This window comes from Sceloporus occidentalis, unplaced genomic scaffold (genome assembly GCF_023333645.1).
Source record: "Sceloporus occidentalis isolate IW3139 unplaced genomic scaffold, rSceOcc1.0.p SCAF_132, whole genome shotgun sequence".
Lineage (NCBI taxonomy): Eukaryota > Metazoa > Chordata > Lepidosauria > Squamata > Phrynosomatidae > Sceloporus > Sceloporus occidentalis.
Window position 1 is genome coordinate 1,782,411 of NW_028317112.1, and position 18,759 is coordinate 1,801,169.

General features: G+C 43.4%; 1 protein-coding gene across 1 annotated transcript in view; it reads left to right on the plus strand.

Annotated features, from left to right (window-relative positions):
* Positions 1 to 18,759, plus strand: part of LOC149281451 (cell adhesion molecule DSCAM-like) — a 196,343-nt gene that overhangs the window by 102,702 nt on the left and 74,882 nt on the right. Inside the window, exons 12-16 of the mRNA XM_089499302.1 lie at positions 10,155 to 10,354; positions 10,624 to 10,720; positions 14,874 to 15,002; positions 15,794 to 15,961; positions 18,292 to 18,362. Coding sequence (XP_089355428.1) covers positions 10,155 to 10,354; positions 10,624 to 10,720; positions 14,874 to 15,002; positions 15,794 to 15,961; positions 18,292 to 18,362 — 665 coding nt within the window. The remainder of the gene's footprint in view (positions 1 to 10,154; positions 10,355 to 10,623; positions 10,721 to 14,873; positions 15,003 to 15,793; positions 15,962 to 18,291; positions 18,363 to 18,759) is intronic.

Genomic DNA, 18,759 nt, shown 5'->3' on the forward strand with positions numbered 1-18,759 from the left:
CTTCTCTCTCGCGCACTGAGGCTTCTCTCTCGCGCACTGAGGCTTCTCTCACGCACTGGCGGCTTCTCTCACGCACTGGCGGCTTCTCTCTCGCACTGGCGGCTTCTCTCTCGCACTGGCGGCTTCTCTCTCGCACTGGCGGCTTCTCTTTCGCACTGAGGCTTCTCGCACTGAGGCTTCTCTCTCGGACTGAGGCTTCTCGCACTGAGGCTTCTCTCTCACACACTGGCGGCTTTTCTCTCGCACTGAGGCTTCTCTCTCGCACTGAGGCTTCTCTCTCGCACTGAGGCTTCTCTCTCACGCACTGGCGGCTTCTCTCTCGCACTGAGGCTTCTCTCTCGCACTGGCGGCTTCTCTCTCGCACTGAGGCTTCTCTCTCTCGCACTGGCAGCTGAAAGCCTGCAGCTCTCTACTAGAGAATCTCCCTCTGGTAGCCTCTAATTGATCCTGAATACAGCAAACCGTACTCCACAAGGTCACCCGAGATATCATGAAAACAAACTGCATGAGGGTTTCTAGCAGACTGAAAGATCCCCCCCGCCACACCAAAAAGGTGTCTTTAAAATGTTTGCAGATAGTGTGCAGAGTCTAAATGGAGTCCAGCAAATTCAATCATTTCTCACAATGCTTTCAGAAAGAAAATCATTGATGAGGCTATTGTTATATTATTATGACCAGAGCGGGGTAAGGGGAGACACCACAGGAGAGCCTAAAATATTGCACCCCAAAAGTGAGGAGTTAGTGAGCTGGAGGGCAAATGTGGATTTTAGTTTTCCCCATATTTACTTGTAGATGCATTGGATGTCTATATTATCCCTGGTGGTCTGGTGGTAGGGGAATATGGACCTCTGTAACTCCAGATGCCTTCTTCTGTTTAATACCATGCTGTACACACGGGGGTCAATTAAAAACATGAGGTAATCTGTCCTGATAGAGGCTTTTGTACCTGCCAGTTCCACCTTTAGACTTACAAGGAAACGGGTCTCTTGGGGCATGTCAATATCTGGGGTGCATTGGCTCCACCACCTGCAACCTCAAATGTTGCCCCAGTGGACAAAAAACATACTTACCACGTGACAACGTCTCCAAGAATTAACAAATGGAGAATTAATATCCTACAAATGTACAGAAAACAAGTAGAGGGACCACCAAGAGGATCCATTCAAGGTATTTGTAATGACATATGGTAGATCTACTATCAAATAAACAATGTCTACAATTCCAAGGGTGCTCAGCCGACAGAAAATGAAGGTCTTGGGCTGGCTGACTTCCTGGGACTGGCCCGTTGAGTGCTTCCATCCCCTGGTCCTAGTAGGAGGCGCGGGGCGGTATGTGGAGGCTGAGCTACTACTCAAAGGGGCGGAGCTAGTCATAAAGAAGGCGGGTCTGGCAAACATCGCCCACCCACGCAGACATTTAACCCAGATGTCCAGTAATCAGATGTGATTGCTATGACTGTTGGGGTAAATTTGGTCACTCCACTCTATGGTTAACGTGGGTTCTTTGAGATTTTGTGATAATTACTCAATTTCCCTTTTTTTTCTCTACAACCAGCACAGCGCCAGGATTAAAAGAACCTATTTGTACATTTCAAATTGTAAACCTCCTTTCGATTTTATCCTTTGCTGGATAATAAGCGGTAGAAAATGAAATTCCTGTCCTTCCGCGGATATGAAGGAGAAAGTCTTCATTTCCCTGTTCCACATACTTTTCTTCTAATTAATCAGCAGATGTTTTCCTGCGTGAATACAGAGCAGCTCGGCCTGGAACCCAAGCAAGGTCACCCATCTTTCATATTAAATATTTAACGAGGTTTAGCTAAACTGACTGCACTCACTGGCGAGCCAGTTTGAATAACACAAAAAAGAGACGCTTTGAAGTGGGAAGGCTGAGAAATACCATATTTTTCATTTTATCTTTTCGTGGAAGAACCAAGATTTTGATATTCGAAGATCTTACTTGTGGATTCTGGGTTTCAATAAACCGGATTATGAGAAGCCAACGTGCGTTAATCTTATTTTTAATCTGTATATTGTCAATTTTAATGTTATTGCTATTGCCCCTTTATCGTAATAGTGCTACAGAAAACATCCAAAACAATCTTTTTTTCATGAAATCAGGAAAATCAGAAATAACTTTCACGGGGTAAGACGGGCAGATGTACTACAAGGTGAGGGGCACACTTCAGCCGCTCATCAGTAATGCCCCTACACCAGCGACGTATTCCGGCCTAGGCCAACTAGACCTAGGGCGGTTGGTCCAGGGGGAGGCAGTCCCTTTTAGGTGATCAAGCCCACCCCCTCAGTGGGATTGGGGATAATCCAGATTGATGGATCCACTTTAAACCATATTTCCTCTCACTGCCACTCTGAATTTAGTGAATAAACCCATTTCAATGCCTGAGAGCCGGCAACACATTGCCTTGGCATGCAGAGGGTTAAATCAGCATTCACAGAAATCTTATTATTTACTTTATTCTTCACGCTGACGGGCTTGTGCAGTGAATTGGGGCTGCGAACCGCGTCCCCGCTTTATTTGTTTTCCTTTTCTGAGAATGATAGGAGTTGGAGTCTAAAGATTCAAAAGTGTTCCAGCTTGTCCTCTTTGGTCTTCATTTACTCATCAGTCTTCCTGGAAAAGGAGATGGGGGACTTCGCATTTTGCTTTTACCCTCAAAACTCTAAGCCCGGGACGTTAAGATTACTTTGTATCGCGATCCTTCTCTGCGATCATAGACCAGACTTTGTCTTCTTACCTTTTTTTGATCGTTTCAAAGAAAATATCAGAAAGAAAAATCTAAGAGAAATTGATGTGAACGGTTTATCCTTCCGCTTTTTTACACTTTGTATCAAAAGCGGAGGGAATATTCCAGCAGTTGCCATGGTGACTAAACAACATTTACTTAGTGTCATAATTGCTCTGATTGAAGTATTTTTGGTGACAAAGCAATGTCTGTTGAAAAGGCCATTTTTTTTTATTATTATTTGGATTACTTTGTGATCTGACAACCATTTTCCGATTCCGTACCAATCCGGTCCGCCCTTCATCCCATAAACTAAGAAGAATCGGGATGAAATCCAGTTTTCCAAAGGCTTTGATTAAAAAGGACCTGTTCGCTGCATTTAGTTCGTTATGGTGATACATTCATTTACAATAAGTTGATGAATAATGTAACTGACCATGGCCTGCGCCCATTGGGTATACTCTCCTCCAATCAGCTCCAGCGCTGGCTCAGTGAGGGTCCCTGGGGAGAACCCCTGTGTGCCTGAGTGGCTGCTTCAAGCAGCCAACCAGCAGCGTCAAAACAGGAGCTTGTGTCTGACTCCAGTTCTGGAGCTGCAGCTTCTCCTAGAGCTATGTGGCTTTATTATAATGAAGATCCGTCCTTGGTGAGGCTGCACGGGGTTCTTTTAAGGGCTGGGGCTGTAATTCCGCACATACGTGTTCCTGGCTTCGCTGAGCGGCGGTTGGTGCTCATTCTCTGCCTGCGATTTTATGGCTGTAAGCGTCTGTTTCCAGCCCCATGTCTCCATTGTCTCCGTTGAGCCATAATCCAGTTGCTATTTATAACTCGAGCCTCCGATGGGGTAATTGCTTAACAACAGAAGCCACTTAGCAAATAGCGAAAATAATCATTTAAAAATTGTACGAGTGTTTAGTTTTCAGAGCGAACAGCAGAAAACAAGAACATTGTAATAGAAGAACTGACGAGATTATGTATATTTTCTCCCCTTTGGGTTTTGGGAAGGCTTGCTATACCAGAAGGTGGAATATACACTTAAATCAAGGATTTACACTTAAAGGGGAGACTCCAGTGTCCTAAACAAACAATGCATAGAAAAGTAATTTTTAGTAAAGTTAAATTCCTTCACATTAAACGTACAATTCATGGCAGGGAGTACAGAGGAACCCCAACATCATGTCGGTCGCACCTAAAAATAATCCAGGGACTGTCCTAAACAAAAGAAAAAAATTTACAAAATAAAGCCTGACGCACGTATTTTCATAGATTCTGATAAAAGTTACATTTTTTTATATACAGGATTCTAGCTATATTGTTTGTAGTTATAGACAATTAAATGGACACGCCACCCATCATATACTCTTTAATACTATTTAAATTTCCCTTTGGGTCACCATCGCAACACCCCCCATCATATGCATTTGCCTCTTTCCCTCCCCCTCAGCTTCAGTGTGCGCAAGAGTCGCAGGTGGTTTCAGGGGGTACTTCCCTGCTGCTGATTGGCTGCTTCCACAGAGGGGGTGGTGCACTACAGCTCTGGAACTGCAGCTTCCTCCAAAGGCAGTTATTTTTTATCTCTTTACAGGTTTCAGAATGGAAATTAAAGTACTTTAATATTAAGTGCCTTATTTATAATTTTTGTCGGGAACATTCAATTGTCATGTGACAAAGGCAGATACTGATTGGTTAAAGCCTCTGCAACGTTTTTGTGTTTTAATGTAAAGGAAAGAATAAAAAGGCAGTTATTTGGCTTAATAAATTAGATTAAAGAGAAACATCTTTAAGACTCAAAAACTCTTGAGAATAAATTGAGAATATTCTTTGGAATATCCTATAAAAAATTATTTTGGAATATTTTTGCATTGCGCATCTCAAAAACCCCAGTTCATAATAAATAAAATACACAAATCTTTGATAAAATTAATAATTAAAATGCAAAATAGATCAGCCAGTCTCTCCGTAACATTTCAAAGCAAATAGGATATAAACCCCAAATGCTCGTCGACTTTTCCCTGACACATGCAGTCAGATGAGGATGTCTCGTATGGGCCCCCGGGGCCGCTTAGAATCTGTCATTTCTTTTAATGCTTTACATCAAACGAGGCTCCTTATAATCAAAATAACTTCATTATCTGAGTGCAGTAACCCAAAACTCAAGGCATATATATATATATATATATATATATATATATATATATATATATATAGTGCCATTTTATAACCAGTCAGCATTTCAGTTCGGGCTCTCTCCACCTAATGTATCCGTTTGTGGTAGTCTGTGAAATTGTCGTCTTGTCAAACCCCTTGAATGTATGTATTGTATTAAAAGCTGCGTAAATTGTTGGCGCTATATAAATAAAAGATAATAATAATAATAAAAAAGTTCTTACACATATAAAGTATTCAGTGTATTTGCAAACAAAATATCGCCGTTCCTTATTTGAGCAGTTATTAAGACTTTTTGTTCTTAAGACCCTCTATCACATACAAAAGGGAAACAATAAAAAAGAATTACGTCTGTATGAAACATGTAAATAATATATAGGTAAATGTCTTGATACGTAATGTCTTCATACTTATAGATTCTAAGTCTTAATGTGGGTTAAACTATTTATTTATTATAAAGATTTTATTGAGGTTTTGGTTGAGCACAAAAGGAGCATGCATATGTATGACAATCAGCATAACCAAGTATATGTATGGGGTAATCCAAGAAGCAAAGAAAAAGTAAGCTCTCATGGTTACATCAGAGTTGAGAGTCCCAACTGTTACTCAAAATTCAAACATTACATAATAACGCAAGAAGCTGTATTAGAAAGATAAGAGAACTTCGGAAAAAATGAGAGAGAAAAGAAGAATGGAAGAGAGAGAGAAAAAATACCCCCAGTCAGGGTCGGCAGCTTCGTATAGAGGGGATCTAGGTAGGGCCGATAGTCCTGACCATGTGCCTCAGGTTACAAGTCGCCCGGTATCAGGTGGAACGAAAGTAGAGATCCATGGATCCCGACTAAGGATTTGGCATTGACATGTTCTATGGTCAGAGTATCAGTTTGGGTTACAAAATTTTGAACATTGTTGTTCAATTTCCCTCTCCCCTTATTGTAATAGCGCTACGGAATCTCCTGGCGCTCTGTTAGTATGTACTGTAATACATTGAAACAGCGTGTGAGATTGAAAACTCAATGTGCTCCATTTTGGTAGCTGGAAGAGGACAGTTTTTTTGGCAGATTCCCTTTCCTGAGGCATGTAATACCAGCTACCTGTCCAACAGGTGCTCTAGACAGCAGGTGCAACAAAAGTGTGGTCCTTGGGTCAGGGGAAAATCGCATCATATTCAGAATGGCTATAAAGGCACCGTGGCACATAAAAATGTGTTTGATTTTCAATAAAACTGGGTCTGGGCATCTCCCAGCTGAGGTTCAGCTTTTGCTTGGAGACTACATGCTACCCAGCCTTGCTATAAGCAATTAAACAAGATCGATATCTTCTGTGCTGTGCAAGCATCTGGATTTTAGCCAAGTCCAGTCTACAGAAATCCAGAATAGGAGATGTATACACTGAAAAAGAAAGTGAATTACTGGTATTCATGTATAAATGTGTCTTAAAATATGATATGATCTTCATCCAAGTTACAATAATGAATAAACACAATCTGTTTTAACTAATAAAACCTGAATTATTATTGTTCATGTACATAATGAATACATCATTTAAACCTTCACATAGTGGGTTGGAAAAAGTATGTGAACCCCTTAAGCTAATCACTTCAACAAAAGCTACTTGGAGTCAGGAGTCAGCAAACCTGGAGTCCAACCAATGAAACGGGATTGAACAGGCATCATTTCTGACAGGACACCTTGGAGGAAGCTGCTGCTCTCCAAAAAACCATCGCTGTTTGCCAAAGAGGACATTGACACTCCACGGGGCTACTGGGAAAATGTTTTGTGGACTGATAAAAACTGTTTGGGAAGAACACTGAGCAAAGTGTATGGCAAAAAAGAACACTACATACTGACAGGAAAGCATCATCCCATCGGTGAAGTATGGTGGAGGGAGCATCATGATTTAGGCCTCAGGGCCTGGACAGCTTGCAATCATCAATGGGACAATGGATTCCCAAGTTTATTGAGGTATCGTACAGGATAATGTCAGGTTTGTAAAAGTTGTGTGATGCAGCAGGACAATGACACAAAACATCAAAGTTTCAAAACAAAAAATCCGCCTTTTGGAGCGGCCCAGTCCTTATTTGAGCAGTTATTAAGACTTTTTGTTCTTAAGACCCTCTGTCACATACAAAAGGGAAACAATAAAAAAGAATTACGTCTGTATGAAACATGTAAATAATATATAGGTAAATGTCTTGATACGTAATGTCTTCATACTTATAGATTCTAAGTCTTAATGTGGGTTAAACTATTTATTTATTATAAAGATTTTATTGAGGTTTTGGTTGAGCACAAAAGGAGCATGCATATGTATGACAATCAGCATAACCAAGTATATGTATGGGGTAATCCAAGAAGCAAAGAAAAAGTAAGCTCTCATGGTTACATCAGAGTTGAGAGTCCCAACTGTTACTCAAAATTCAAACATTACATAATAACGCAAGAAGCTGTATTAGAAAGATAAGAGAACTTCGGAAAAAATGAGAGAGAAAAGAAGAATGGAAGAGAGAGAGAAAAAATACCCCCAGTCAGGGTCGGCAGCTTCGTATAGAGGGGATCTAGGTAGGGCCGATAGTCCTGACCATGTGCCTCAGGTTACAAGTCGCCCGGTATCAGGTGTAACGAAAGTAGAGATCCATGGATCCCGACTAAGGATTTGGCATTGACATGTTCTATGGTCAGAGTATCAGTTTGGGTTACAAAATTTTGAACATTGTTGTTCAATTTCCCTCTCCCCTTATTGTAATAGCGCTACGGAATCTCCTGGCGCTCTGTTAGTATGTACTGTAATACATTGAAACAGCGTGTGAGATTGAAAACTCAATGTGCTCCATTTTGGTAGCTGGAAGAGGACGTTTTTTTTGGTAGATTCCCTTTCCTGAGGCATGTAATACCAGCTACCTGTCCAACAGGTGCTCTAGACAGCAGGTGCAACAAAAGTGTGGTCCTTGGGTCAGGGGAAAATCGCATCATATTCAGAATGGCTATAAAGGCACCGTGGTACATAAAAATGTGTTTGATTTTCAATAAAACTGGGTCTGGGCATCTCCCAGCTGAGGTTCAGCTTTTGCTTGGAGACTACATGCTACCCAGCCTTGCTATAAGCAATTAAACAAGATCGATATCTTCTGTGCTGTGCAAGCATCTGGATTTTAGCCAAGTCCAGTCTACAGAAATCCAGAATAGGAGATGTATACACTGAAAAAGAAAGTGAATTACTGGTATTCATGTATAAATGTGTCTTAAAATATGATATGATCTTCATCCAAGTTACAATAATGAATAAACACAATCTGTTTTAACTAATAAAACCTGAATTATTATTGTTCATGTACATAATGAATACATCATTTAAACCTTCACATAGTGGGTTGGAAAAAGTATGTGAACCCCTTAAGCTAATCACTTCAACAAAAGCTACTTGGAGTCAGGAGTCAGCAAACCTGGAGTCCAACCAATGAAACGGGATTGAACAGGCATCATTTCTGACAGGACACCTTGGAGGAAGCTGCTGCTCTCCAAAAAAACATCGCTGTTTGCCAAAGAGGACATTGACACTCCACGGGGCTACTGGGAAAATGTTTTGTGGACTGATAAAAACTGTTTGGGAAGAACACTGAGCAAAGTGTATGGCAAAAAAGAACACTACATACTGACAGGAAAGCATCATCCCATCGGTGAAGTATGGTGGAGGGAGCATCATGATTTAGGCCTCAGGGCCTGGACAGCTTGCAATCATCAATGGGACAATGGATTTCCAAGTTTATTGAGGTATCGTACAGGATAATGTCAGGTTTGTAAAAGTTGTGTGATGCAGCAGGACAATGACACAAAACATCAAAGTTTCAAAACAAAAAATCCGCCTTTTGGAGCGGCCCAGTCAGAGCAGGTCGGATCCGCAGCTTCCGGAAGCGCTTGTTTGAGGTTATTGCTGCCAAACGAGGTTTGGCCAGTAAATAAATCCAAAGGGTTCACTTACTTCTTCCACCAGCGCTGTGAATGTGTAATGGGTGCATTCAATAGACATGAAAGATTATTATTGTTTGTGTGCTAATAGGTTAAGCTGGTAATTTAACAGGGTTCGTTTACTTTTCCTTGTCGCTGTTTATATAAATTAGACAAGCCAGCAGGCTTCTTCCCTCAGAAATCTCATGGTGCTACCGCAACCACAAGGGATTCTGGGTAGGCGCATGCAAATAAGGTCAACAATGATCACCTTTTGCCTCCATATCCACTTTATACATGGAATCCTTGAAAGTAATTGCCCGCTGTACAGGACAGCCTTTGACAAAACTCATAGACAGCTGTTTCATCCTTAAGAGGGTTTTGTCCTCATGAGGTTGTGATACCGGCTTAATAGTTGAGGCTTGGGGTAGCACAAGAAATACCATTAAATAAATTAGGTTGGGTAAAGGTGGTGGAATTGCCGCTAGTGCAGCAGAGCCCGTTCTTGAGTGTGTGTCTGCCGGCTACATACACACCACCGCAGACCCCAAAAGTGTAAGAGTGTAGCCTGCCACTGTATGTAATCAGCTGATGGTCGCAAGTACGTAATTAACTGGCCTTTAAGTGCCAGGGTGTTTTTTAATCCCCAGTCTGACCCTGTCCTAGATGTGGGTTTTTTTAATGTTTGGGGGAATAATGGTATCGCAGGGTTCGACATCCCAAAAAGGCACAATGATGCCTGAAGAAACATCAACAAAATCTGATTTCACGTTGACATGTAATTCATGTCCTAAACTCATCACTTGTGACACGTGAAAAGCTTATGCCACCGACCATTAGCATTTCTTAACGGCAGTTTTATTAATAATCTTGAAAATGTTTGCCCGTGAGAAAGTAGGGACACCCCAAGGATAAATAAAAAAATGGAAAGCGAGATGTAATTTGGGCTTTTAGGATTATAAACGTTGTCTTGGTTTAAAGGTTTAGAATTAGAAGGATGAAGAAAAACGTTGGGTTTATTCTTTTTTTGTATTGAAGAGGTAGTCAGTAAAAGAAACAATTGGTACACCGTCATTGCCAGGACTCACATCTCTGTGAGGTTTCTCTGACGACTCAAGGTTAAACAGCTGGAATTCTCCCAACCCAATCGAGACAGCTGGCAGCTATTGCTATGACAGAGATATTTTGGATGAGCCACCTGATTCTAGTTAATCGAGATGGTTTTGTGTCCTTCTTTCTTATTTATGGCATCGAGGACCTCCATAAAGTTGTCTCCATTCTAACTTGTCTTCTGTCTGTAGTTCCAGCGATGATCACGTCCTACCCGAACACCACGTTGGCCACGCAAGGTCAGAAGAAAGAAATGAGCTGCACGGCCCATGGAGAGAAGCCCATCATAGTCCGCTGGGAGAAGGAGGATCGAATGATTAACGTTCCCGAAATGTCCCGCTACTTAGTTTCCACCAAAGATGTGGGGGAGGAGGTGGTCTCAACCTTGCAGGTACCATAAATGACTGATGTCGTAGCTGAGCGAAGTCTACATGGCATGTATTTTATTTCTGTATCCTTGTTACATTTTAACGTGTGCTGAAACACCAGCGTAAGGACTTTACTACCTGCTCTGGGATATTCTGCACTTATCTGACAAACTGGTCCTAGAGGTTGCGAAGTATGCTTGTGATATTCTCTAGTGTCAATGGGGTAAAATACCGGTTTACATAAATTCGCGAAATTAGGATATTTTTTTCAGCTATTTTTTGTTGTTTTCAGATTTTGCCCACTGTTCGTGAAGATTCCGGATTTTTTTCATGCCACGCAATAAATTCATTTGGAGAGGATCGAGGGATCATTCAGCTAACAGTCCAAGGTTAGTCAATTTTGTTCTCGCCGAGCAGCAGAAGCAGACGGACTCCTGGTTTCCTCTCCTCGAATTACCGGAGTTATATGGTCAGCACAATTTGACCACATAATTCTTCCCCCCCTTTGCAAAACATGATGTATGTTTCGTTTACTCTGTTTTGGAAGCCTGTAGGACACTTTTATACGCTATTCACGATTAGTCCTACTTATTATGGCAGAAAACTCACAAGGAAAGGAGGTTCCCAATAAGAAGTCCGTTCTTATCGGAGGTCCGTTTAACGTAGGGCAAAAGAGACAGCTGCCCTTCTGGTGAGGTCCCACGGACCTCCCTGGTGTCTTTCCCCTCAACCACCAAATAGATTGTAAACCAGGACCCTATTCTCAATCCCGTTAATTTGTGTCATGTAAAATATGAAATAGGGTGAATGTTGGAGTGAGGTGGTGACAGCAGATCCAAATGAGGTTAGGTGGAAGACACCAGCTGGCCTAGGGCTCCTCGCCATTAACAAAAGGACTTTAAAGGAATAATTACACTATTAAAACTATTTTCCAAAAAAGATCAAAATCTCAGCCAAGGTATAGACTTGGGGAACGTTACTTGTACTTGGACTGAAAACTGGCTTAAAGAGAGAGATCAGAGAGTTTTTGTTAACGGTAGATTCTCCAGCCGGAGTAGTAAGTGGGGGTCTGGGTTCAGTCTTGGGCCCCCTTGTGACAGGGCCAGGCTAGCTGGCTCATGTGTCATATGAAGTTTAGCCGGGTCACGGAGCACTTTTGTGTCCGGTTCCGTATACCGTGACCCGGTAATATATTATATTGTGTTTATTGTGTAACCGGCCCAGAGACTGATGTGGATTCAGCCCCAGCCTTCAAAGAGACGATCCTATAATCTGGCTGGGGCTCTTAATCAGCCAACACAGCCCTGTCTGCCCAGACGGCACCCGCACTACAGGGGGGATAACACAGGTGGGGGAACCCATTGTATTCTGTAATCCCCTCACCTGATACATCCCCTGTATACTGATGGGATTTGTGATGGGATGTGGCTGATGGGATTGGGGGTTGGGTTCGGTACACATTGCATTGAGAATGTATATAAGTTCTGTGTGTTTTGTAATAAAGAGAGTTCTTCTTGGTTTACTACGAATGGTGGTCTGGATGATCCGTGGATAGCTGAGTGCTATCCGTATGAGGGACTGACTGGTGATTCCTCAGCCCTCAAACAGGGGTACCCAGCCTTGGGTACGGTGACCCTGTAACATTGGTGGCAGCGGTGGGATGAATCCCACGACTTGGGTGAAATCCAAACCACCAACTGGGATTGCAGACGAGAGACACCGAGAGAGCTCCTGGAGGTTTGTAGCAAAGGAAAGGCTACTCTGATTGCGGACTGCAGAGAGATGGACCGGCACCAGGATGCCCCAGAGGAGAGCCTCGGACTGAGTGCTCTACAGAAGAACATTCTATGGCACCTATCCCTGTACCCAGGAGGGGCTACATCGGAGCAAGTGACGGCGGTGATTAAAATGTGTCACCGGGAACTGAGCCAGAGTGGGTCTGTATCTCCCAGACTAGGGGAACAGACCACCAAAATATCATACCAGGATATCCAACCCTTCCGAGAACCAGAGGATGAGACAGACCGGGTTACAGCCGAGGTGTGTGAGCTGGAACACCAGCAATGGCAGTTGGAGTCTGCGCCTGCAGACTGGAGGGATGATTTCTCCCATCCCCACTTTGAAACGTACTGGGCACAGTACTGGACAATGTGGGATATACGAGTTCCACTCCTGGGGGAGAACCCGTTGCCGGAGTGGGAAGAAGAATTGAGAGGTCTCATATATGCAGAGCTCGACCTCCAGAGCCGCTACCAGGGATTCTCCCAGCAGTTAGCAGGTGAAGACCACAGCGACCCTCTGATGCTGTATAGCCCCGTCGACCCAGGACTGATATATGATGCCTTCCAATTTGACTCGTCCTTCGGAAGCCCCTGCCAGTACCGCAGGGATACAATCTGGGACAACCGTGCAGAAGTCCTGGTTTATGCTATTCCCCCCGAGCTGGAGGCTGTTATGGATTGCCTGGTCCAAGAGGAATGGCAGCTCGAGAGGGACTATAAAGAATTGCTGCAGAGAGTGGAGCTTCTGGAGTTACAAGGAGACTGGGAGCATGATACTACAACTTGCAGGAGTGGGACCGAGGTCCTCTTCACCTACTCCGCGGCCCCTGCCCTGGCGAGAAGAACCGAGGTCCTCGCCAGCAAGAAGAAGCGGAGGAGGAAGCCAAAAGCTCCGACCCAAGTCCTCACCAACAACCCTGGCTGCTCTACCCCGGCAGAAGAGATAACTGTCCCCACCGCCCGAGTAAGTGGCACAATCCCCCTCACCAAACCCCTAGCTATGCCTGTAGAAGCCAGGGCCCCAGATTGTCCCCCTGATTTCCCGAGTGTCCTGGGAGAAGTCCGGGTCACTGCCCCAGAGGTTCCCACTGAAGTCCCCGGTGACCCAGTAGAGGCACCGTTCCCTAACCTAGCGAGGACGCCAGAGGGGCTGCCGAGTTCCCTGGGTCCTCTCAGTAGCCTGGCGCAGGCCCTGGTTCCTATCCCTGTGTTCTCCGAAGTGATCCCTGGTTCCCCAAGTGTCCTCCTAGAAGCTCAGGTCACTGTCCCAGAGTGTTCCTCTGACTCTCTCCGTGCCCAGGCAGAGGCACCTGTCCCAGAGAGGAAGATCGAGGGTCTGCTTAACCCTCCCGGTGGTCCAGTATTGGCACCTGTCCCTGCCCCGGAGTATTCCCCTGGGTCCCCTGAGTACGCCGCAGAGCTGCTTAGCTCGCCCAATAACCCCGTAAGGACACCCGTTCCTGTCCCAGAGTGTCCCCTAGGTCACTCCAGTGTCCCGGTAGAGGCCCCTCTTACTACCCCTACGTGTTTCCCTGGTTCCCCGAGTGCCCCCGGCCCGATCAGCAGGGTTTTCCTTCCATGCAACCACCCTGGCCTGGCAGCTGCCCCAGACTCAGTTCCCAAGACTAGGGAGCAAGAGTCTCCACGTGCCCCTGTTACCCCGGTGAGGGGGATAGCCATGTGCCCCCGGCTGAGCTGGGACCGTCCTCCAATTCACAGAGGACTACTGACTATCCTTTTGGGCAACCAGGGCCCTGGCCCACCTTCAATGGATGATTCTGACAAAGGGGGCCATGAACTAAGGCCTGCACCTTTGAACTTTGTCCACTCGGACAGCCTGCAGCAGACCCGTGTGGATCTGCCTGGTCTGCCGGACCGTTGGTCAAGGGGGAGATCTGTGACAGGGCCAGGCTAGCTGGCTCATGTGTCATATGAAGTTTAGCCGGGTCACGGAGCACTTTTGTGTCCGGTTCCGTATACCGTGACCCGGTAATATATTATATTGTGTTTATTGTGTAACCGGCCCAGAGACTGATGTGGATTCAGCCCCAGCCTTCAAAGAGACGATCCTATAATCTGGCTGGGGCTCTTAATCAGCCAACACAGCCCTGTCTGCCCAGACGGCACCCGCACTACAGGGGGGATAACACAGGTGGGGGAACCCATTGTATTCTGTAATCCCCTCACCTGATACATCCCCTGTATACTGATGGGATTTGTGATGGGATGTGGCTGATGGGATTGGGGGTTGGGTTCGGTACACATTGCATTGAGAATGTATATAAGTTCTGTGTGTTTTGTAATAAAGAGAGTTCTTCTTGGTTTACTACGAATGGTGGTCTGGATGATCCGTGGATAGCTGAGTGCTATCCGTATGAGGGACTGACTGGTGATTCCTCAGCCCTCAAACAGGGGTACCCAGCCTTGGGTACGGTGACCCTGTAACACCCCTGTTACTTAATGTCTTTATTAATGACCCGGCAGCGGGTATAGAAAGACACAAAGATAGGTAACCGTGTGGAACAGTTAGTGAACGTGTTAGATTTTTACCTAAAAGACAAACCCAGTAAAGATTGTGTCCCATTGACATAAGTTCTTTCCAGCCTGACAATGAGGTACTGTGAAGTGCGCCAACCGAGAATTGTTTTCTCAAGCTGATCATTTATATATATGCGGACTATTGAGATGGCATTGAGATATCATTTTGTGGCACTCGCTTTGATTATGTATACTAGTTTATGTATCTTTTTTCCCCCCTCAGAGCCGCCAGATCCTCCTGAAATAGAGATCCGCGAAGTCAGAGCTCGGAGCATCGCCCTGAGGTGGACGATGGGATTCGACGGCAACAGTCCAATCACGGGCTACGATATTGAATGCAAAAACAAAACAGGTACCAATTGTATTTAAAAGGCAAACATTGGTCTATTTAATAACCATAAAACATATATATATATATATATATATATATATCATATACTACGCTCACAGTACATCAAAGCTGTCAGAACTGAACTTGTATTGTATTCAGTGATAGATAGTATTACTTTGGCCCTCTTGGAAATGTGGCTACGGTGGTGGTTAGTGACTGCTCACCCTTATGGCAGGGTGTAGGGGGGATTTAGGAGGTTAATGCTTGGCCTTCCAAGCAGAGAACTGACTAAGCAGCAGAGGTACTCGGATAGCCACAAGGGACGGGCCGGTGTCAACGAAAGAACACAAGGTAAGCAGATATATTCCTGCAGTCAGCATCTAACCACGTCGACGTGCTGCGGAAGAGCCATGCCTCACGATGAAGGAACATGCGAGTATATAAGATGAGGACTTTAAAGTATGTAAGCTGTGCGGTTAACACCGCGCGAAACCACAAGCTCTTAAAAGAGCCCCGATAAATAACGCTCGGCTCCGTAGCATCACTCGCCCCATGCAGCCACGCAGCGTTTCTTACTGGTTTTCAATCAATATAAACCTGTGAGTAGGCTATAGGGTTCCCAGGGGAGATCCATTAACAAAGTTTGGATAGTGGTAGCAGATATAACCCTAATCCTTACAAAGAAATGATATCATAAAGAAACAAAATAACAAAGCTGTGTTTCGCTGGGGCGATACCAGAATCTCGAATCTTGGTTTTTATCTACAGAATCCTAGGTAATTGTCATCTGTTAATCCATATGATTCTCCTAGATTCATGGGATTCAGTCCAGAGAACCAAAGATGTCTCCCCTCAACTTAACCAGGCGACCATCATCGATCTCCACCCATCTTCTACTTATAACATCCGGATGTACGCAAAAAATCGCATCGGCAAAAGTGATGCCAGCAATGAGCTTACCATCACAACCGAGGAAGCAGGTACAGGCGCGGATGGCGACGTTTCCATAAAGGTGCTGTTCCACTTAAACAAAACATGAATTGCACTCTGTAACGTGGTAGGAGAATGATGTTTCCAACAATGCAATTAGCTACAGAAGTGTTACATTTAGCAGAGTAAGTGGAACAGCACCTTTAAGACAGTGTTAAAAACTTGACAGTACTCTTGGATGAGAATTATCTGATTATTTGATTTCTGGGGTATTTTGATGGGGCAGTCCTATAGTAATATAGGGATTAGCGTTAAAATCGTCAGAAACATTGGTTGCTATGGTGATAAAAACTTTGCCAAAAGAAAAAGCAAACGTTGACATGCACTGCTGTATATAAACATCACCTTGGCTGGTTATTTATGAATGAATTTGAATGAAATACACTAATGTGGATACTAGGGCGAGTGTAAGCTCATCACAACACCACTTATGTGCTGGTTGCCCATTGTACAGCGCTGCAGAACATGATGGTGCTATATATATAATCCGTACTTCTTAAAAAGTCACCAAAAAGGTTTGATTTGTGATGGGAAAATAAGAAAGTAAAATCTTGCTACCAAGAGGCCCATAACGAGTAAAGGTTTGTTAAGAAGCCACCTTTAGATCTCAGGCGTATTCCCTGAGTGCTGTTTGTTGTATTGGGGTAATGCCAGCGAAGATCTTCTTAAATCTTTTACCCTGGCTATTATAATATGGGTGACTGGTGGTCAGCAATCAGCTTGGGTCTTTTATTAACCATTTCATTTACTAGCAATTACCACACATTTAATTTCTCCCCGCTAAGCTGCAGGTGTGTATTTATTCATAGAAGGCTTCGTCTTAAACAATAACCATTATTACTCTATCGTTCCATTTCACACCAGTGCCTCCTAGTGGGAAGCGCATAGAGGTCCAGCAATTATTTAGATTTGTGTCATTCATATTACAAACTCGCTGTGTGTCACTATATCTTCACCAAGTATATACCTAATGGCAGTATAGCAGCTGGGTATTAAATTACATATCAGCGAATATTCCCATTTTCTACACAGTACAGGTTATTTTCATCAATTTCTTGTTCTGCTTTAATATCGATAAAAAACTCACAAGGAGAATTGTTGAAGCCCCTGGATACCCTTATAGCGCCTACTGTGACATTATATGCCTAGAAAACAATGAGACTGTTTGCAGGGGTGCACATACCCAAAGGGGTGGAACATTCTAGTAAGAAGGACCCCTGTAGAAGTTTCTGATCAAACCGAGCTGCACCTTCACCCCAGACTTCTCTAGGCCTGTAGATGGCTGGCACCTTCCCATCTTAAAATAAAGACGTTGCATGGCAGGCATTGGCAGATCTGGGTTTAAAGAGGGTGATGCATGATCAAAATTGTTTGGCGCTTGGGGAAATGGTAAAGAAATGTACTGCCGCCTGACATCTGGGCTGAGCATCAGACCCAACAGAGCATTATGCCTGCAACACCATCTAAATGGGTTAGTAATTAAAAGCCAATTCATTGGTATTCAAAAAAATAAATAGGTACAGAAAAGTTAAATATACGTTTATCATGCACAGCTCTTGGCTTGCATGTCAGTGCTGTTTCCCTGTATATTTTCCATAATTACATTTGCTTTATATTGTACCCCATTGTACAGCACTGCAGAATATGACGGATTTATATAAAGTATAATTAAATATATATATATAATTAAATTATAATACAAACTATAATCATCTATAGGTTTCCATATTTGGGGTATTATGTCAATAGCTGCAATAAGGAAGGAATCGAGGGACATCTAGTGGCCACCGGTTGCATTGCATGTTCTTTAAAGTCCTACAGAAATGTGTAGATTTTCTTCCTCTTTGTATTGATTTCATGTTTGATTACTATAAATAATGTACTTCGACAGCAGGGAGGCTAGGACATTTAAGGCAGGTGTAGGTAGGGGGGGTTTACCTGTCAGTTGGTTGGCTTTCCTGAAGAAGTTGGCATTAAAAGTAAAGACCTCCCAACATTTTTCTTATTTCTAGTATCAGATTTAAAAAGGGTTTTTAAAAAAAAATAAATATATATTATATCATCATGGCAATCTTTAGTTAGAGAGGTCTCAATCCACATTGAAGAGCATCAGGTAGAGAGTTGGAAAGAAGGATATGTACAAGCAGTTTAGGAACGTGGAAGTGAGAAGAAGTAGAGAGCTGGCACTGCAGTCTGACATACGAGTAAACTCTGCCAGTACTAAAAACTATTTAATTTTACTTAAGAACTCTTCGGTGCGAGGCGTACAATACATGAATCGGCAATAGGGAGTTATTGTCGCTCTCTCCTTTCTTCTTAGCTCCTGATGGACCACCCCAAGAAGTTCAACTCGATCCTGTTTCTTCTCAAAGCATCAGGGTAACCTGGAAGGTACAGGATACTGATACTTTTTGCATTAGATTTTTCCTTTTAAAAAAAAAATATACAGAAAAAATATACACAACCTAAAAAAGCATAAAAGGCATACACATTCAGATTCCTGGGCTGCTGCTAGAATAATAATGCCCGATTAATACAAAGCAATAATTCAGTGCATACCCACGAATACCATAAAAAAATTAAGGCATAAATATATATAAAAGAAGAATATTTTGGTTGGGGGAATTTGCTTTTTTATCTTCTATAAATTAGTATGGAACCCACTTATATTGAGCAAATTTTTTCTACTTTTTGGCGGATCTGCTGACTATTTTCATTATTCATTTTTAGGTGTAAAGTTTAAATCATCACAAATCATATAAGTATGTATGGGTGGGTGGTTGGGGGG